The sequence below is a fragment of the Bufo bufo genome, chromosome 3 (assembly GCF_905171765.1).
Source record: "Bufo bufo chromosome 3, aBufBuf1.1, whole genome shotgun sequence".
Classification (NCBI taxonomy): Eukaryota; Metazoa; Chordata; class Amphibia; order Anura; family Bufonidae; genus Bufo; species Bufo bufo.
Genome location: NC_053391.1, coordinates 406,339,236 through 406,362,378, shown reverse-complemented (window position 1 = coordinate 406,362,378; position 23,143 = coordinate 406,339,236). Strand labels below are relative to the sequence as shown.

General features: G+C 40.7%; 1 protein-coding gene across 5 annotated transcripts in view; it reads left to right on the top strand.

Annotated features, from left to right (window-relative positions):
* The window catches only part of SPNS2 (sphingolipid transporter 2), a 141,615-nt gene that overhangs the window by 38,969 nt on the left and 79,503 nt on the right, over positions 1-23,143 (top strand). For all 5 annotated transcript variants that reach the window (XR_005777630.1, XR_005777629.1, XM_040424843.1 and 2 more), the window contains one exon: positions 18,107-18,172. Coding sequence is in view for 3 of the 5 variants with exons in the window: in XM_040424843.1 (XP_040280777.1) it covers positions 18,107-18,172 (66 nt within the window). In the remaining 2 variants the exon portion in view is untranslated. The remainder of the gene's footprint in view (positions 1-18,106; positions 18,173-23,143) is intronic.

Sequence of the window (23,143 nt, the reverse complement as noted above, 5' to 3'; positions counted from 1 at the left end):
TTTCATGAACAAATCTATATAAGAACATATAACAGGAACATATGATTAAGTTACTGCAGGGACCTAAGGTTTTCTTCTTTTCAGTACAGGTCGTGAAAGCTTACCCTCATGGATAAAGGCAAATAGAAGGGGATTACATACATGAATCTATGTCCTTTGAGAAACTGAATATATGTTTTCCTTTTTTTGAATGATTTCCCTCCCAAGCCCCAGGGTCTGGTGAAGTAAATCACTTCCTGGCTCATGTTCCAAAGACCCTTTACAGTCTTACCTCATGGTAGAAATGTAATTCCATGTCTGTTCTATTAGCACCAGGCGAGCAGTGACTGTGCGACCCAAGTCCTACCATTGCTACAACAAGAATGCCGTTCCTGTGAGTGGGCATGTCATGGAAGTGAAATAGTGTATTTCATTGATTGCCATCATATAGTCATATCTGATAATGAATAAAGCACATACTTTACCATTTAGTGCAAAATCCTGGAAATATACAGGAATGCGACACAGATTATGGAAGGGGCTGAAGAGTGACAACCCCAAGGGCACCATAGAAAGTGTCCCCCCCCACACACATACACAAACATCAGATTCAAGAAGCAACACTTCACTTCCTTCATCTTCCCCTACTACTGTGCTTAGGGGGCTCTTCATAAGGAAAAATGCCTAAAAAATTCTGCTAAAATTCACTCATCTTTGTTTTTGCGGTTCTTCAAGCACATAGATGTAAACCTAGATATAGAGATGGCTGCACAACTGGGAATGGTATATCTCCATGACAACCATGTTACCTGGCTGAGAGATATGGAATAAACAAAAAGAAATACCGCATACAAGGCTGCTCCTCTATATAAAAATATATAATTTATTAGAAAACACAAAACCCACAGAATAAAATCATTGTATACAATTACAAAACTGTGTGTGGATAGATAGATATTCATGTCTTATTGCTTTACAATAATTTTATATATATATATATATATATATATATATATATGTGCATATATATTGGTGTGGCTATTTAGATCATGTTACATATTATTTTTATGCTTGAAAGGTTTCCCATATATATATATACTTAAGAAAATTCAGGGCAGCACACCTTGTGAAGCAGCTGTTGGGTGCCAGCGGTATTGCACTTTACCAAAGTGATGATCTAAAAATTAATAAATACACCGCAGCACATCCAGTAGGTGAAAAACAGTGGGATCCTTTATTCACCCATGCAACGTTTCGAAACGTTGCATGGGTGAATAAAGGATCCCACTGTTTTTCACCTACTGGATGTGCTGCGGTGTATTTATTAATTTTTATATATATATAATTTTCTAGTTTTCTTGCTTTTTTTTGTTTTTCTTTTCCCTTTGTTATATACTGGCGCTTTCAGATACATATATATTGATAATAATCTAATTTTGGATGCTGTTTTCACCACTTGCGTATAGAACGCACGATGACACGCATAGTCTGTATCCAGCGCATTTGTACATCTATTTCTGCAATGCACTTCTGGTCTTTGGAATGCATCGCCCATATGCTTCCGGTCGTGCGCCATCTTGCACACGCTCGGATTGTATGTCTGAGACACCGGGGCATACTATGCAGCGCCATGATGTTAATATGGGCTCTGCACCAGGTGTACCAACAACACCCCCCCCCCCCTTGTCCTTTGTGAATCTACTCTATATTGTGCACATTTGTTCTGGACCATGGACCCCTGAGGAAGCCAGTTTTACCTGGAAATACGCGTGGGGCGTATTTTACCTTGCCCGCTGCCCTGTCTATTTTGATAAGTATATGCAGCTCCGCGATCCAATCACAGCGGAGAGCATCACAGCCAGGGAGAAAAAAAATGCTCACCTTCTCCCTGGCTGTGACGCTCTCCGCTGTGATTGGATCGCGGCACAGCCAGGAAGAAGGAGACGCCCATTGAGAAACCCTGGCGTCTCCTCCTCCCTGTACCGATGCTCAGAATTAACATACTGAGCGGGAAAACTGCAGGGGGGCACATCAGCGGGGGGTACGCCGCAAGTAAAGGTATTTATCTAGAATTTAAAAAAAAAGTGAAAGGTCCTCTTTAAATATACTGTGTTAGAGTACAGTCCCAGGTGCTGATCACAGGGACTATATAGATGAACAGCATTTTTTACATCTCTTTCCGTGCAATTTGATGTGAAAAGCTGAAAACTGTGGGGCAGATTTACTAATCCTGTAGATGGGGGATGGCTGTCTAGACCTGCACCAGATTTATCAGTGGCTGAGACTGGATGATAAATGCGGTGCTGGGCTACTTCATACCACCTATTGGTTGGCTTACTTTGTGATGGAATTTTATGTCAGACTCCACCCCTTTTCTGATAATCCACACCTATTTCCAGCAAAGCCACACCCCTTCCCACTAAGCCCTTCAAGCAAGTCAGAAGAAATTGTAGAAATCGTAGTTGCACTTCAGTGGTAGCAAACAGAGGGTGGTTATTAACGGTACACACTCAGATTGGGTCACTGTCACTAGTGGGGTACCTCAGGGGTCAGTATTGGGCCCTATTCTCTTAAATATATTTATTAATGATCTTGTAGAAGGCTTGCACAGTAAAATATCAATTTTTGCAGATGACACTAAACTGTATGAAGTCATTAACACGGAGGAGGACAGTACACTGCTACAGATGGATCTGGATAGATTAGAGGCTTGGGCAGATAAGTGGCAGATGAGGTTTAACACTGACAAATGTAAGGTTATGCACATGGGAAGGAATAATTCAAATCACCCGTACATACTAAATGGTAAAACACTCGGTAACACTGACATGGAAAAGGACTCAGGAATATTAGTGGACAGCAAACTAAGCTGTAAAAACCAGTGTCAGGCAGCTGCTGCCAAGGCCAATAAGATAATGGGTTGCATCAAAAGGGGCATAGATGCCCATGATGTGAACATAGTCCTACCACTTTACAAATCGCTAGTCAGGCCACACATGGAGTACTGTGTACAGTTCTGGGCTCCTGTAAACAAGGCAGACATAGCAGAGCTGGAGAGGGTTTAGAGTTCTACACAGACATAGAAGAGGATTCTTTACAGTAAGAGCAGTGAGACTATGGAACTCTCTGCGGGAAGAGGTGGTGATGGTGAAATCACTAAGGCCCCTTTCACACGGGCGAGTATTCCGCGCGGATGCGATGCATGAAGTGAACGCATTGCACCCGCACTGAATCCTGACCCATTCATTTCTATGTGGCTGTGCACACGAGCGGTGATTTTCACGCATCAGCATGCTCCTCTTTGTGCGTTTTTCACGTAATGCAGGCCCCATAGAAATGAATGGGGTTGCGTGAAAATCGCAAGCATCCGCAAGCAAGTGCGGATGCGGTGCGATTTTCACGCACGGTTGCTAGGTGATAGGGACCCGATCATTATTATTTCCACTTATAACATGGTTATAAGGGAAAATAATAGCATTCTGAATACAGAATGCATAGTACAATAGGGCTGGAGGGGTTAAAAAAATTAAATAAAATTTAACTCACCTTAATCCACTTGTTCGCGCAGCCCGGCATCTCCTTCTGTCTTCATCTGTGAGGAATAGGACCTTTGATGACGTCACTGCGTTCATCACATGATCCATCACCATGGTGATGGATCATGTGATAGACCATGTGATGAACCCAGTGACGTCATCAAAGGTCCTATTCCTCACAGATGAAGACAGAAGAGATGCCGGCTGCGCGAACAAGTGGATTAAGGTGAGTTAAATTTTTTATTTTATTTTTTTAACCCCTCCAGCCCTATTGTACTATGCATTCTGTATTCAGAATGCTATTATTTTCCCTTATAACCATGTTATAGGGGGAAATAATACAATCTACACTACAACTAACCCAAACCCGAACTTCTGTAAAGAAGTTCGGGTCTGGGTGCCACAGTTGTTTTTTTATCACGCGCGTGCAAAACACATTGCACCCGCGCGATAAAAACTGAACATCGGAACGCAATCGCAGTCAAAACTGGCTGCAATTGCGTTCCTACTCGCGCGGGTTTGCCGCAATGCACTGGGACGCATCCTGACCTAATCCGGACACGCTCGTGTGAAAGAGGCCTTAGAGTTCAAGAGGGCCCTGGATGTATTACTGGAGTGTAATAATATTACAGGCTATAGTCATTTCTGGAGAGGGAGTTATTCTGATTGGAGTCGGGAAGGGATTTTTTTCCCCCTAAAATGAGGAAAATTTGCTTCTACCTCACAGTTTTATTTTTTTTGCCTTCACCTGGATCAACTTGCAGGATAACAGGCTGAACTGGATGGACAGATGTCTTTTTTTCAGCCTTACAAACTATGTTACAATGTTAGGATCATTGTATTTGCTTCTGCCACAGTAAATCATAGAGTGACCTGCTGTAATTGAGCGGGATCCTTCCATAATGTCACTTGATGTATGACATGCAGCTGTGAACATTAGTTAGATCTGTCAGTGGAGCACATACATACTGGTAACATATTTTACAGCTATTGTCCCAGAGAAAAAAAATAATGATCAGTTTTTTTATATCACTCTGATATCATGCTGTGAGAAGTATTATGTTGCTGGCAAAATGCTTTTCTCATGCCTAATGGTGTCGGCTCTGCAATAAGCTGTGCCCTGTGCAAAGCAAAGACTGCTTTCTAAGAATGCTACAGTATCAACTTTCTGTCACGTTTGTTGTGGTGGCTGAGGCTATTGTCACAACTTGCAACAATCGTTTTCAACAGAATTCTCTCCCTAAAGATGGAATTCTTAATGAAACATTAGAAGACACTTTTGACATACTATACTGACACAACAAGCAATGCTATTAGGCTGGGTCCGGTCACTTGGATGGATAATTGTCGTCTAGAGTTGCAGCAAGGTCATGACTGTTGTGACTGGCCGGCATAGCTCTCTTGCGTATCAAATGGGAAAAAAGAAGACAAAACAGTATGGTTTACAAAGGGTTAAACCATGGGGCGCTAAGTCCACCAGATTTTTGGCCTTTGAATGGCAGTTTGTTGCAGCTATACATTGTGTTCACCTAGTAGTCCAGCAGGTGGTAGCGGGTGATGTGCTCTACATACAGCATGCTTCAGTATCAGCTGTACAAAAGGAAGAACCTTTGTGGCAGATTTATCAAAACTGGTGTAATGGAAAATTGACTATGTTACCCACAGCGACCAATCAGATTCCACCTTTTATTTCCGAAGGGGCTGTGAAAAATGAAAGGTGGAATCTGGTTGATGTGGGCAAGTAAGCTGGTTTTCTTTTACACCAGTTCTGATAATTTCCCCGCTTTATGCTTATAGCAAAGTTGTAAAAATGTACATATTTATGCAAAAGTTATTTTTTGTACCCCTAAAAATCTGTAGCTTAAAGGGAACCGGTCAAATTGAAAATGCAATTTGCAGGCAGCATGTTATAGAGCAAGAGGGGAATGGATATAGAGTTTCATGGGAAAAGATTCGGTAGGACTCTCAGTTTAGCAGTCCTGTGGGCAGTGATTTACTCATTAAGAGAACACTGATGATTTTTATAAATTGGTTCACTTTTAGTGAAGCAGCTGTTATGTGTTTGGCCATTTAAGTTGTACTTACCATTATAGATATATTCTCCTAAGTGGTTCAGTGCAATAACATCTCAGGATGGGGCATCAGTAAAGAGACTAAATCTGGCCATACACCTTCAATAACTGTTGTTCGTCCAGCAGCTATCTCCCCCGATTCCCTCATACACATACATGTTCAGTTTGACCAATCATGTATGTGTTGTCAGTAGGGAGAGAGGATGGAGCTGTCTCCAGAACTTCTGGCTGCAGCTCATCTCCCGGGAGAACAAAAAGATCAGGTGAAAATATTCCGTTTGGTCAGAAATTGTTCTGTTCTCTGACATCATCTATCGTCGGAGAGCCGAGAGCTCCCTATACGTATGGCATCATCCAAACCTGCTGTTCTTGGCAGGTTTGGCCGATAATACCCTAATGTATATGGGGACCTTTAGTTCTAAAACTAATTTGTAAGTTCTTCTCTTGTGTATGTTGTGATGCATATTCCTTTAGATTTAAGTGGTCTCCTCAACTCACTCTTTAGGTCAAGGAACTGAAGATTTCAATTTGATTACTAATTTTAGTTAGTAATTAGGCCATTATGTGCTATTAAATGGTCCAACAGGGAAAAGCTTAAAAAAAACTCTTCCACTGTAGCAGTTGAGATCATTTTCTTGACCTAATATTAAGCCACTCATGCTCATTATATTATATTTCATGTGTATGAAGTAGCTGGTAGACACCACTGAACGGCCATAGTTAGATCATCTATATCCTCACAGTTGATGCAATAGATTTTTCTCAACTTGGCACCACAAAAAAAAGGGGTGTCACAGCCGGTCCCTTTCCCTCTTCTTATGATCCACTGACATGTCTGTCAATGTCATGTTCTCAATTAAATACATAATTCTGGAGCATCTAATCTTATAGTTCTGCTTATGACATTCCTCTGTTTTTCATACTGGAAACTTCTAAATAGACACCTGGGTTGATTATTTGTAATAATCTTAATGATTTTGTGACTGTCAACCTTAAAGCTTTTTACTGTACAAAAAAACAATTGAGCCCAACCCATAGAAATCACGGGTCAGATAATTATCTGTATATCTGCCACAACACTGTGCATTTTACAAGGAGAAAATATCATCCTTGTATTGATTACATGTAAAATCACATTGACATTCCAGAAGTTTATACCTATAGGCCACATTTACACGGCAGTATTTGTAAGCCAAAACAAGAAGTGGAACATACAATATGTGATGGTAAATGTGGACCTCTTCTGTGTTTTGGAGCCACTGCTGGTTTTGGCTTACAAATGCTGATGCAGAATACTGACCATATGAATAAGCCTTAGAAATAAAACAGATATGACAAAACACACAGGGCTAGTGTATTTGTGCCTAGATTGTGGTGTAAATTGGGCCAAAATGTGGTGCACTTTGGTGCATATAGGTTTAGAGAAATTAACTGCACCTAGCTGAAAGGGGACATGGCTTAGGCTACTTTCACACTTGCGTTGTTCTTTTCCGGCATAGAGTTCCGTCACAGGGGCTCTATACCGGAAAAGAACTGATCAGGTATGTCCCCATGCATTCTGAATGGAGAGTAATCCGTTCAGTTTGCATCAGTATGTCTTCAGTTCAGTCGTTTTGACTGATCAGGCAAAAGAGAAAACCGTAGCATGCTACGGTTTTATCTCCGGCTAAAAAAACTGAAGACTTGCCTGAATGCCGGATCAGGCATTTTTTCCCATAGGAATGTATTAGTGCCGGATCCGGCATTCAGAATACCGGAATGCCGGATCCGTCCTTCCGGTATGCGCATGCGCAGACTGAAAAAAAGGTGAAAAAATAAATGCCGGATCCGTTTTTGCCGGATGACACCGGAAAGACGGATCCGGCATTTCAATGCATTTTTTCAACTGATCAGGCATTTTTAAGACTGATGAGGATCCTGATCAGTCTTACTAATGCCATCAGTTAGCATACATTTTGCCTGATCCGGCAGGCAGTTCCGGCGACGGAACTGCTTGCCGGATATCTCTGCCGCAAGTGTGAAAGTAGCCTTACCAGAAAAGGAACTAACTCTGTCATCCAGCCTGATCCACAGCGATACATTTGGTTACTAGGCTTACACCCTGCATGCTCGAAATGTTTAGTACTGTCTATAGTGGGACAACAATTTTTTTTTGCATTGAGTTTCTTATGCCAAAGACAATAAAATTAAAAAAATCGTTACCTGGCTATCTGAGTGTGAAACGTTGTCATGTTCTTCTAGTAATGCTCACCAGAGAAGCGTGACTAATGTTACCTATAGGCAGTAGAAGAAAATTCATATATGAGGTTTTGTGCTTCCCAGTAATTCCATATTATATAAGATAAATGTTTTTCCACATGGTATTGCATGGCTAAAATAATCAATTACTGTGCATTCGTTGAGCTTTAACTCCTTCATAATAGGATCAGATCATACTGCAGCGCACACCCTGCACACGTACAGTATACATGGCAGATTTCTGTACCATTAGAGAACATTCATTAAGCATATACCTCTGCATAATAGGAGGAGATCATACTGCAGCTCACACCCTGCATATGTATACATGGCACATTTCTGCACAATTACTGTACATTCATTAAAGGGGTTCTCTGGGAATTTAGAAAATGGAAATACTTAAATATTACTTTATTATAAATATATTACCATATACCTTTCATTATTTATAATGGCTCATTTTGTTTAGGGAGCAATCATTAGGAGAAACAAAATGGCCGCCGTCCTATTAATACACACAAAACCCATCTTAATCATACAGGAGGACATGTTACTTCTGAGCACTGAGGTGAGGAGCTGCCTCATCCTCCTCTCCTACCTTTAACTAAATCTCTGTGGGAATGGAGTTCATGAGGAGAAATGAAGTACAGAGAGGACGGACAGGAAAGACTGGGGTAATGGCGACTGCACTCAAGTGCTGCTGCACATTATCCACATCACCCCCACCCTCCTCTCTGTACTTCATGCCTCCTCATGAACTCCATTTCTACAGAGAATTAGCTGAAGATCATATTAAACTTTATTCAGGATTATACAAGAAGATGAGGCAGCTCTTTAGATCACTGCTCTGAAGTAACTTGTCCTCCTGTGTGATTAGGACAGGTTTTCTGTGTACTAATAGGACAGTGGCCATTTTATTTCTCCTAACGATTGCTTCACAGACAAAACAAATAACTAATGAAAGGTATTTGGGAATATATTTATATTATAATAAAGTAATATTAAAGTATTTTCATTTTTCTAATTCCCGGAGAACCCCTTTAAGCATATACCCCTGCATAATAGGAGCAGATCATACTGCAGCGCACACCCTGCACACGTATACATGGCACGTTTCTGCACAATTACAGTACATTCATTGATTAGGCATATTTTCCCTGCATAATAGGAGCAGATCAGACTGCAGACACACACCCTCTATGTACATGGCACATTTCTGCACCACGAGGTAGCAGGATGTGGCACCCAGTCTACACCATGTCTCTCTCTGCCCCAGAATATTATGTGTACACTGAATACAGAAGGAGATTCTCCCGGCTCAGCTGCAGTGTTGCGCTCTCCAGAGACTCTGCATTGAACTAAACGGAGCTCCCTTTAAGTGGCATCCCCTGATTTATTCACAGCATGAATAATTCATTATGGCAGCGGGCCACGAGTTTTCATTTTCAATCAATAGACCTGGAGAAAGGAAGCATGCATGCTGGGAGGGGATGTCTTGTATCAGCACATGATCAGCTGCAGAAGGAGCACAACCTATTTTATGCAGTGGTCATGGACACCCTGCTTGTATAGGTCTTTTCCCTGCCGAATATGTTAATCTAATGATAACACATTGAAGACGTTACAGGGAATCTAGTTAAAAGTGTAAAGATAGGAAAGAATGTTTTGAGTATTGATGCTTTACTACCACCTGTGGTGATATGTACAGTATAGGTGCTGGGAGGCATGTATATCCCACCCAGATACTGGTGAGATAACTGCTGAAACCACTGCAGCTTTCTGGATTTCAAAGTGTAGTTTGCTGAGACAGTTTTGTCTAGATGTTGTTCTGGGCTGGAATTCATGTGGACTGGGAAATAGGTTTGGTAGTAGGATCTGCCAGTCCACACCCTTCCACTACATGTATTGTCTTTTGCCAGAGATGATCGCAGGTGATACCTGCTGCTGTAATCAAGGAGGGATAACACAACCCTCTGTGTATGACTTGAAGGGAAAAAGGCTGAGGAAGCCTGAGAGAGAGGGGATCCTGATAGGCTATGTGTGGTCTCAGCCAGGAGGGCTGAGAGGCCACGAGGCTTTGTAAAGCCTGAAGTTTGTGGGGCCCAGTGACTCCTACAGAAAGAGGGTCGCATGGTCAGAGTCGGGAGGACTTCTGGACCATCTCCCTGCAAGAGTGCTGGTGTGGTCACAGCCTGGAGGCTGCTGGACCATATATGGCTGAGGAAGCAGGGTCTAATCCCGTGTGTGAACGGCGCTCTATAGGTGAGGTAGAGACAACACGTGTATTAGGTAGAGCGCAGACGGGCAGGTGTTTATTTTCGATGTTTATGTGTGTGATGGTGCCAAAATAAAGCATCTTTTGGACTTGAACCCCGTTGTCAGAGGAGAAGTCTGTGATTGCAACCCCCTGAGAGAGAGCGATCCCTTACACAGCCTATTAGCAGTGTAGCCAGAACTTGAGTGACAGGGGAGTTTGTCCTGTTAAATGTACATTTATGTTTTTTATAATAGTCCAACCTTTTTCATTACTGCTGTATATACACCCTAAATGTCGGTCGGCATAGGAACACATCATACATCTCATACCCTTAGATGTATTCACCATAACAGCTGTCTGGAGAGAAAAACTTTCCCAACATGTCTTAAAAATGTTTAGACCAATAGACCAGGTTTTTATTGTTTGGAACCAAAGAATCAACCATCTAGCATTCAACAGTGGTCCTCGAGCTCCACTAAGAAGCACTATCTCCTAATAGAGTGTCCTTATCTGGTACTTTTATATAAGCAGAAGCAATGTAGTAAAAAGCTTGCACGTCTATAGGGGTTTTGAATATGGCTGCAGGTTTTATTAGATTGTTCCAGGTTTAAGTCAGATATCTTGAGACACCCAACTATGATGAGATATTTCAACCAAAATGATCATTAGTCGGGTTGAACTTTAACAACAAACGGTGGCAAACCATCATCATCAGAAAAGAAGTTGGCTGTGTTTGAAATTTTCAGCTGATAGTAGATTAGATAGGTAGAAAGAACATTCCTAGAATAATTGTTTGCTCTTCACCTGGTGAAGATGGTCAGTTTGAACGACTGTAATGGCCAATATGGAGAACCATCTGCAAAACCATCATTCATGAGATGATTGTTGGTTCAACTTTAAGCCATCAACCAACTTTTATCTAATGTGTATGCCCACTTTGGTGTGGCAGAGAGATCATTGGGCCAGGTGGAACTGAAACTCCAGAACCCCATATAGTTAGACTCGCAGTGATAGATATAAATTAAAGGGAATGTGTCACCTTCAATACTTCAATACTTTTCTGCTACATCTTGTCTGAACTGTTCGTAACAACATTTACAGAAATGCTTTACAGCAGCCACCATGGGCCATAGACACAGTCAACATGAGCTGATCCCATTGAGCTCTATAGGAGATTTTATGACCATGCTCTCTTACCTGTTCAGAGGTCAGGAGGGGGTATATAAGCTGTGATATCACTTATTGTAAATTTAGGATCTTTACTTATCTATATAGGTGTTATTTGTCATTCTTATTCTACTTGTGATGATAATGAGATGACTGCTGAAAAGTCATCTGTAGAGACCAAGAAGTGAAGTCTATTATTAGGCTTAGTGCCCAGGTCAAAACTGCAGGATTTTAGGAATTTATTTTACATAGATTTTGACATGGAAAATTAAAAATAACATGACCAAATATACTTTAAAATATGTTTACCAAAAAAACAATAGCTTATTTTCCGATGACACATTCCTTTTCAGTAATGCTGTTTGTGACAAGGACCTTTAATAAAATATTAATGGCACATCTCTCTAATTGCTGTTTAGTAAAATATAGTTTTTTTTCCTGAACAGTAGCTTTAAAAACTGCCCCATCTGTTGATATATATATATATATATATATCTAGTTCAAAGTAAAGGATGAACACCTACTCTCATTTTCAGTTTTCTAGGAATTTCCTTGCTGCTATATCATTACACACATTTGTACATTCTCCCTTTAATATTATGTGTATAAATAGTATGATTAGGATAATGACTATGTTCCACAATTATATTTAATTTTAATGCAGATAATGGCTTTTGTCTGATTTGTGTGTGCTCACTGGGTTCATCTTTACACATTTCTGTTTATCGGTTCCCAGCTGCATTGAATAAGCCTTGGGCACAAGAAGAGGAAAAGTTGCGGTATTATGTGGTCATCACACAAGGAAGTTGGTAGGATGAAGTTGCCACAGTGGTTACTAAAATTACATTTGAAATAAAAGGGTGAATAAGGCACCTGCACCAGTGCTAAAAAAAGAACTGTCCATCTATTATTACATTTTATGATACTCTTTCATTATTTCTGTGTAGTGAGGTATTATAAAAGATGGAAGCTGCTCTAGTTAGGGTAGATGATGACTTTTCTGCTACTGTGCTTTGGATTGTGACTACAGACACATAGAAATAAATTATAGCAAAAATATAAAAGGATTTTTCATTGCCTTAGCACAGAAATACTTTATATATATATATATATATATATATATATATATATATATGGGCTGATTCAAGTGAGCGATTTTCATGTCCATGTGCTGTAGATTGGATAGCACATAGACTGAACATTGACACATAAAATTAGTGGGCCAATTCACATTTCCAGTTTTCCGCATGGACCATTGGCCCATGCAGAGAATTTGGCAACATGCACTATTTTAGTCCGATTTTCATGCTAGATTTGCCTATTCAAGTCAGAGGGTCTGTGAAGACAACACACTGATACGATACAGTTGTTGCTTGGATGGACATTCTTCAGTTTTTTTTGACAGATGCATGAAATAGATGACATACTGATGCCATACAGATGGGAAAAAACTGACAGAACACAGAGAGAAAATACTGATTCCACAGATGGCAAACTGTCCTTTTTTTAGCAGATGGAACATGGACTCCTTTTTACATCGCTTATCTAAATACATCGCTCTAAAAATTATCTAAATACATCGCTCTAAAAATGAAGATATCTGCTGATGATACAGACCGATGATAGAGAAGTACTACTGTACTTTATTGTTTGTGCAGGTTCAGACATAAGATACCTGTGAGGGAAACCCAACTGTCCACTCGAGGTGATCATTTGGATTCTGCTTTACTTGGAGAATCCCTTAATAATGGATGAACCATTGATGGGTTATGTACTGTAGACTTTTGGAGTCCATTGCATCATTCCAGGAGCTGATTTGGTCCATACATCTGTACCAAACAAGCTAACAGGCTTAGAAACAAATATATATATAAAAAAAACATAAAGCAAAAGCAGCCCTACAGTAATATGCTGTAGGTGATATTCCATGAGGACCTTGTCCTTCTGGCCCTTCTTCTCAATATCCAAACAGAAAAAGGACAGCACTTCCAAACAGAAGCAACATCTTGGTCTCTGTTCATAGACCTATCCATTGAGATAGTCTCTTTTGACGTAAAGTATGCTTTAATTAAACACACTGAACAATTCAGCACAGTTGTGAAGACAACAATAGCTATGAGTGTCAGGAGGAAATGGAAAAAATGGTTCTTTAATGCAATAATAAAAGACCAGGCATGGGAGTGAAGGCATCCTGCTGCAAGATCATGTTCAATGGCCTTAATTCAGTTAAAAAAATGTATTCCAAAAAGTAAATGTGTTTATTCACATAGTAGATACTGCAGTATGTAATGAATACATCTTGTGAAATGTTAATAGTTTGAATCATGTATAATTATAACCACTCCCAGATGCAATTAATGTTTTATTCCAGAGAGAGGTTTTTCCAGAACTGCCAAGTAAAAATATAATGACTGGTCATAAAGGCTACGTAACACATTCACCATATATGATTGGACTCATTTATATAAATTGGTGGCTTTTCTAGATTAAGTGTGTGAAATTTAACTAATTCCATTCTGTTAGCACAGAACGGAAATACTACCAAAATATAAGAGTATCTTGACCCATCTTGGGCTAGTTCCACACAAGCATGTTACAGACACTTCTCATCCTTACCACAGGTTACAGACCCAAACTCGCAACATCATAGGGATCTATGAAAGTCTATTAGTAAGTTGCATTTACTTTTAATTTCTAGCAGATTTAAACAACTTTCCTTCTAGTTGGACACCCCTTTAAAGGTTTTTTTTGGTAGTTTTATATTGATGGCCTATCCTCAGGTTAGGTAATCAGTATCTGATTGGCAGGAGTCTGACAGCCTTCATCCACACCGATCAGCTCTTCTGCCGTAGCTCAGGTGCTGGAACTACATCACCATTATGTATGGAGCTGCTATACTGCAGCGCTGCTTCCATTCACTTCTGTCATTAGGTTCATACTTTAGTGTAAAAGGGCCAGAAAGCCCCTTTATCAGGCCTAGAGCTATGAAAAGCTGTGTAGACCTGGCCATATGCAAGTAGCAGGGCTGATAGGCTACATTTTGTCTCTTGATATTACTACATCCATGCCCTACAACAAAAGGTACCACTGAAATTTTGAGTCTTTCCAATTTAAATATGTAACTATATCAGGGTTTCTATAATATTATATCATATCCCATAGTTATGTCATATCAGTACCCACATAAATAGTGCCAGTCTCTGTGGTAATTTAACTTCTCAGCTTGCCAAAGTGTCTACAAAGTTCCTGCCACAGTCCTTTGTAATAATGATGGCCACAATGCCCATTTGTGGTACCTTCCACACTGTGCCTATAATGTTTACTGCACTGGATATATGATAAAGCCTGCCATGGTGCCTCAAAGTGCCTATCATAGGCTGATGAAAGCATCATACAACCACTACATTTGGATGTTATCCTTGATTCTCCATTTTCAACCTTATTTGTTATGAAGGGAATCCAATTCGCCAAATGTTGGGGGCCAATGGGGCTTGATGGTTACTTAAAAGCCACTTACAATGTAAATGTGATCCCATTGTTACTCTCGCTGACAGTCAAATTATGTTCTGGAATCTCTTCCCAATTTTTCTTAGTTAGGTCATAAGTATGAGGCATGTGCTTTTCAGAGTAAGGTCTATATTTATAAGTGTCATGTAAACTATGTGTGAATGCTTATGTAATACTCTATAAAAGTATCTGGAGTAAAACATATGACTAACTGTGTAACTAGCATCGTAATATATTGAGGTGTGGCCTGAAATGTATATGTGTATTAACACTGAGTGTAGGACTGATGCGGTTTAGGAAAGCATCTTCTTGGAAGGGTGTGTTATAGAATGGTGATACTTGCTTTCCAGCCAAGTTTTATTTTAATTACTGCTAAGCATCACTTCTTACGTGGCTGAGATGCTTCTGCGTCTTTTTAGAGTAACAGAGGAAATATTTAAATGTTATAAGGAACCTTTCTGTTCTATAGGAATGTGGCTAGATAAAAGTAACCTATAAAACCGATCATAACTTCCTTGGAACTTTACACAACTTTCATGGTAGTAAATGGATAAGTCACATAATACATCCCAGCTTAAGGTGGCCATACGCTTAGGTAGAAGTAGGTTGATGGTTGGACAATCTTTTCTCTGGTCAGCAATGAACTTTAATACATTCATATACACATTTTAGTCCGTATTGGCCATTACAGTCATTTAAACCATACATGTTTAATGACGCTGGTAGAAGGACCAGAAATCTTTCTGGGAACGTTCGGACAGCTAAAACATCATTCATTATTAAATTTCACAAATGATCATTTTGGTTGAAACTAACTTTATGTGTATGACCACCTTTACAGTTCATAGGAAGATCAGGAGAAATTGGGTACTATATATTGTAAGAGTGAGTGTACGTCTCTAAAGTAGACTCTGGTGGCAGAAGATCTACAGAAGTATTACTGTTTTTGAGGGTGCAAGACAAAATGTAGCACTTAGTATGAGCTAATAAGCACCATCCACCATTCCTTTTTCTACAGCGGTGCCAAGATGGTTCACTTGAGATATGGATCAATGCCAGTTGGCAAGACAGAGGGTTGTTCAGTTCAAACATGACCTCTTATGATGACCTAGTTCAACATAAGCTGTTCTTGGATACCAATTTAAAAATGTCTTGCTATTTCTATTGCTTAGTACATTACTTAATGTTTACCAAAATGCTGTAAGATGTCATGACATGTCATGAAAATATCATCAGCCAACTGGTACTAGGAACATAGTATACTCCCAGGAGACCAGAGGTGGAGGGCAGCCATGGCCTGTGCACTGCCCTAGAAGAACTTGTCTATGGGATGATGAAAATCATTAGCGCTGACCTCAGATCACTAAGTGATGCCATAGGCTGTCATCTTGAGGCTATAATGGTGTTGAAATATTGGCATTATTTATGGCATGTTGACATAAAATCAAGCAGGAACGTAAAGTTAAATCTTTGTGTGTTCATAACTTCTTGCCCGTTGTGACACAAAAATAGCATTCTGTGGTCACGATCATTGAATTTGTTGAAATGCAATATCATTTTACGGCCTCAGATGGAGAGATGGCGAGATCCAGTCACACAATGCTAAAATCTTATTTTCCTCTAGAGACGAAACAGGTTTAATATGAGTCACCAACTGAAAAAGAGATCCTTAGAATAAAACAGACCTCATATGAAAAAGAAATTAGCATTCAACAATGAAGAGCGCTTTATTCAAAGGATGTAAGAAAAATGAGATCAGGGTGACAGCTACATTGTGTGTCACTATGGGAAGCATACAGAGAAAGGGAAGAGCTGCATACATGTAGTACCAGTTTCATCATGATTTCATGCCTCTTGCATGAACACCTGGATGCCTCATGGGATTTTATGTGGAAAATGCATTTTGTTTGGTGCCGGTGGTGAGGTAGAGCATGGTACTGCGATAATATAGAAAATATACTAGTTCTATGAAGGGGAAATAAAACAACAGATATAAAAGAAGAGAAAGACAGCATTATGTGAAATTATGACCTGACTTTACTGTGTTCACGGCATTAGCCTGTGTTACTGGTCAGTTGTCCCTTTATGTGCTTTTAAAATCAGTCCCATAGTGTCTTCTTTGGTTAGAATTTATATTGAGGAATACAACATTTAAGAACTTGTTATATCTGTTTTTTTAAGGTTGTTGGATGGCAACCGGTATGGCCACAATTCCCACAGAAATGATCGCCAAGCTTTATTAGCACAGCAAACTGCAAATCGGCTTGCAAATGCATCGATACACCAGCCTCCATTCTTCTACTGTATAAAGCTGCATATCGCTTATAGTGACCAAGTTACAATGGTGGCAACATACCCAAAAGGTCTACTAAAAATATAGTCAAGAAAAACTACTGTAGTAGTACAACGTGGATGCTCTGTTCTCCTGCCATCCTTGCCGCCAGATGGTTTCTTGCACAACTTAACTGGGAATGATAATCTGTTTGTGAAGCAAATCAAGGGTGGACAATGTGCTGCCCCAATATTTCCTTATCGTAAATGAGCAAACACTGCAAGTGTTACAGGAAGGGCTCAATCCAAAAAGTTTCACAGTGATAGGACACAGAACACTATCTTAGCTAGGCAGAAGGTGCATCATGTCCAAGAAAGACGTCATCATCCTGTAATTTGCAGATGTATACAGATCTTTTAGTTTTTTAGAGATATCATTTGAAATGACACTCCGACATCCCCCCCATTCATTATTGATATAGGTCAATGTGGTCATACAGCATAAGGTCTGCTTAATGCATCTTCTATAGAGTCTTGTAGTAGAAAGTAGTAAACTGAAGGTACAGAACCACTTAAGGAGAATAGCAAAATCTTATTGCCATTTTTGTTGAGGCTGGAATGACCCAAATATTGAACAATTTACAAAGCAAATGTGCACTTGTCCTGGGGAAATGGGCCACTGCCAGAGCTGAACACGCTGTAATCACGAGCTTTCACTTCCTCGCTTTTTACCATGTCTTCTCTATTTAGCCCATGGAATTTCTTTTGAAATACGTCTTTACCTATTATCTTGACTGTTTAGCAACTACAAGTTTGGTTTTATAATTATGGTTTAAAGGGAACCTGTCATGGGGATTTTGTGTATAGAGCTGAGGACATGGGTTGCCATCTAGCAACCCATGTCCTCAGCTCTATACACAAAATCCCGGTGACAGGTTGGGGGGTGGGGGTGATATTTGGGATTAATCATGATGAATTTATTCCTTAATTTTACAAAAAATAAAAATAAAAATATTTTTTTTGTAATTCACAAAGTTTAATAGCATAAGTCACCTTTATTGTCTGTTGTCTCCTTATAGGGGTTCTACTGGACATTCAGCAACACTTTGGAGTCAAGGACAGTGGTGCAGGTTTATTACCAACTGGTAAGTGTCCAATTTCAAAGTACTTATATACTGTATACATTGTAGGTCCATGCATTAGGCAATGTTTTATGCCAAATGTGTTACAGGCCCCCAACTACCATATTCCATAACCATGCCTTTTAGACAGAATATATGGTAATGTAGACAGGTGAGTTGATTTCAGCGGTCTGTCATTTATAAGTTAAAAGTAAGTGGTTGCCGAGAACCAACATCACAATCATTGCAGACCAGGCATGGAAAAGAGTCACGGCCACCTGAGAAGAGTCCTGGTTATTCATGAATTCCTGCTCTCCTGCCCACCTGCTGATGACTGACAGTCTTCTACCTAGTTTTCTCCCTTTCTCTCTAGGAGAGAACTGACAATCATCAGCACGTGGGTGAGAGAGCAGGAGATTATAATAACCAGGACTCTTCTCAGGTAGATTTGACTCTTTTCAAGGCCTGGGCTGCAATCATTATGATGCTTGTTCTCAGCAACCACTTACTTTTAGCTCATAAGTGACACACGGCTGATATCAGCATTTCTGTCACTAGTTTATACTGCCCTCAGTGAGGTCAGCATCACATTGATGACAGGTTCCCTTTAAAGGGGTTGTCCATTTCAGACAATTTATCCTCAAACCTATATGATATTGGATAAGTGTCTGATCGCTGAATGCTCTGTCCACTCACGTGTTTTATCTCTATGGGACCTTCTGACATAGCTGAGTACGAGATAGGGTATTGGCTAAGTGTCTAATCACTGAGACTTCTGTCCACACATGCTTTTCAACTCTGTCGGACCTCCTTAGATAGCTGAGTACGAGCGCACAGCTATCTCCGGCAACCCCATAAAGCTGAATGCGTGAATTCCGCTCCATTCAAATGGGGGAGCACAAGGCCCCCGCTCTCGTGATCAGTGGGTCCCCAGCGGTAAGACCCCTTCCAAACAGACACATAGCCAATATCCTTTGGATAGGGGACAAGTTGTCTTAGGCTACATTCACACGACCGTATGTGTTTTGAGGTCCGCAAATTGCGGATCCGCAAAAAAAAACGGATGACGTTCCATATGGCATTTGTTTTTTTTGCGGATCCATTGTAGAAATGCCTATCCTTGTCTTAGGACTTTGGGGTGTGCGAATTTCTTCTGTATAATGCCGGCAGGCAGGCCGGGCGGCCGGCGCGTCCCTCAGTGATGTCACGTGCCTGCGCCGCCTGCTTTATGAATGAAGCAGGCGGCGCAGACAAGTGACATCACTGAGGGACGCGCCGGCCGCCCGGCCCGCCTGACGGCATTATACAGGAGAAATTCGGATATACGATACTATTAGGAGTGAGGGGGGCATGTTTAATAACTTTAAACGGCGGCGGGCACACGGAATCTGTGGATGGCACAGTTAAGGGGTGAGGGTCTGTGGATGGCACTGTTATGGGCTGGGGGGGGGGCACTGTGGATGGCACTGTTATGGGGTGGGGGGTCTGTGGATGGCACATATATAACAGTGCCAGCCACAGATCCCCCTGTAACAGTGCCAGCCACAGATCCCCCCCATAAGTGTCCGTCATCCACAGATCCCCCCATAAGTGTCCGTCATCCACAGATCCCCCCATAAGTGTCCGTCATCCACAGATCCCCCCCATAAGTGTCCGTCATCCACAGATCCCCCCATAAGTGTCCATCATCCACAGATCCCCCCCATAAGTGTCCGTCATCCACAGATCCCCCCATAAGTGTCCGTCATCCACAGATCCCCCCCATAAGTGTCCGTCATCCACAGATCCCCCCATAAGTGTCCATCATCCACAGATCCCCCCATGAGTGTCCATCATCCACAGATCTCCCCATAAGTGTCCGTCATCCACAGATCCCCCCATAAGTGTGTGTCCGATCCACATTTCTTTCTTTTTTTCATTTTCTTATACGTTAATAAGGATACCGTGTTATGCAGAGGTGTACTTATAACAATTTTATAGACAAATGATACTATTTACAGTCGCGCAGGGGGCGCGAAATGTTTTCTTCTTCCTAGGGGGGGCATGACAGAAAATAATTGAGAAGCACTGCCTTAATGGAACAACCCTTTAAACCACATTTATTAATTACAATGTTTTACTAAGACTCCAGAAGTGCGGGGAACATGCTTTCAAATAAAGCAAGGATCGCTACTGCAAGGGCAGATATAGAGTTAATCATTTCTTTTTTTCCCTTCAGCTTGAGCTACTTTAGCCCAAACAGAAGGAAAAGACTAAACAGGCAGCACCTTCTGTAGCCTCAAGGGACCTGAATGTGCGGCTGCCACTGAGGTTCCATGTTGCAGAAATAACACATCTGGAGGGTTCTGACTACTAGAAAATGCATTATACTGTACACACTAAGAATAATTTGTAATATGCACATCTATGAGGACTATATCATGTTTTAACTGTTTCATATACTGGTTGGTTAGTGAGCTTTACAGCCCAGGGACATTTATTTTAATCAGTGTTGCAATATGTGACTTTGCTGACCCTTATTTGAATGACTCTCCTGGGAGATTCTGTCTAAAAGGCATGGTTATTGAAGACATAACATAGTGATAATGTGTCCGCCCTGGAGATCAGTATGGCTAGTGGTATTAAAGAGAGTTTTCCAGACTCCAATGTTCCTATGTGCAGCTCAGTCTCAATCAAGAGAACGGGGCTGAGCTGCAATACTAAGCACAGCCACCATACAATATAAGGCGCTTTGAGGAGGCCACAGCACTGGAGCACCACAGCCTCTTTAAACAGCTGAATCGCAGGGGTGCTGCTGGGTGTCGGACCCCCACCAACCAGATATCACATAGTAACATAGTTTGTAAGGCTGAAAAAAAGATATACGTCCATCCAGTTCAGCCTGAGGATAGGTTATCAATATAGTAGTCCCAGAAAACCCTTTAAATGTATGAATAAATGGGGTAATTTATTAAGACCAGCGTCTAAAACGCCCCCTTGTGCCGGCCTCTACATAACTTAGGCACCTCCACCGCCGGCCTAAATCTATGGCAGCCTCCTTGCTGGAGTAGAAAATGGCGTAGAAACGGGCATAGAAAATGATAAATAGGATGGGCCAGCCTTCCCTCCTCCTCTCCTGCCCACGCCACGCCTCCTTTTTTAGACCTGGCATTAGCAGGGAAAAGTGGCCGATTCGACCGCAAATCTCCTTTGTGACCGAATCTGCGACAATCATACACCAAAAATTGGCATATATCTAATAATAAATGACCCCCCAAATCTCCAATTCTTAAAATAGTTTTTTTGTTATATTGTGGTTTATACTTCTCCATTTACACACTCTATGCTCTTTAAAGTGGTATTCCGGTTGTTTCAAGTTATCCCATATCCACAGGACAGGGGATAACTATTTAATCGGTGGTGGTCCTACCACTGGGAACCCGACTTATCACGAACACAGGGGCCCCATACCTCCTGCAGCCCCCCTGAAATGAACGGAGCAGCCTTTCCATTCATTTCTATGGGAGTTCCGCAGATAGCTGAGTACAGCGTTAATTTCGGGGGCTGCAGGAGGTACTGGTCCCCCGTTTTCGTGATTGGTGGGGGTCCCAGTGGTAAAACCCCCACTGATCTAATAGTTATCCACTATCCTGTGGATAGTGGATAATTTGAAACAACCAGAATACCCAGAATTTGGTTCAACAGCCCCAACCAAAATTCTAGTTTTATATTATTTCATAGTAAGTGTAAACATTCATTTTAATATATAGTATTTATTTTATGCTATCACGTGTGCTCCTTGCCTCTCATGGCACTGTCTTGAATACAGGGCATAGTAGTCCATGCCTCATAACTATTCCCATTCCTCCTATAATGAATATCTCGGCCCAGCTTTAAGGAAACCAGAGCCCTTTATGAAATAAATGCATATGATATTACATTAAGAAGTGTATTGGTGATCAGTGAATTGAAGTTCATGAAATTGCCCTTGAAGGCCACCTGTGGCCAACATTAGACAATGTGTATGCTTTATGAATAATATATCATATCTGCAAAGGAAGGCATAAGTAGGCTTTCAGGAGGCCAGGTCTGTGGCATATAAACAGATGTGTTCTCACCTAAATAATATTTTTTTTCATTGAATCAGTAACATAGTGCTCTTAAGTGTGTTTATGTGGAGGAGAAGATTTTCAGAGAATCCATGATTTGCAGAATATTGAACTGAGGCCTAAGAGCACAGTTTCAGGTCCTTGGAGACTTGGCAGTAGCTTAATGATCAGCACTTGCTGTATATTGCCAAACCCCTGACCATTTGACTAATTTAATAATAACTTATTGGTATTTAAAATACCTTAATAACTGTGAGACTCATATACGAGAACAGATGCTTAAAGGAAACCTGTCACCATGAAAATGCAGGGCAGTCTTCTGGCAGCATGTTATAGAGCAGGAGGAGCTGAGCAGATTGGGATGTAACTTATAATTTGTTCATTAAAATCTCGGCTCTTTCTGAGCTCAGTAGCCTTCATGGGCGGCCCTATCATTGACTGGTAGCCTTCCCTATATAAATCTGTATACTGTACATAGATAGCTGTAGGTCACTGATAGGACCCCCCACCTGGGTTATTGAGCTCAAAAAGAGCAGAGATTTCTATGAACAGGCTACAAGTTATACTGAATCTTTTCCTAGAATCTCACATGGACTTTAAAAAGTTCATTTAATGCACTGTCTGATATCTGAGATATTTTGAAATACCGTATATACTTTTTATTGGTAGTCGTAAAAAATAAGGTGAAAGCCCAATGATTTTACATTTATATTCCTTCTAACTTCTCTTACTATAACATGTCAAGATTTCAGGCTTTAGATGATTTGATAGTCAGTATTTGTCTTACAAATTGCTTTTGAAAGTCATTGGTATACTGTATTACAAAAAATGACCGCAACAGTGTGTAATGTAAGATATGTCACTGTGCGGTAAAAGAAAAGATTGTAGAATGAATTTTCAGACGTCT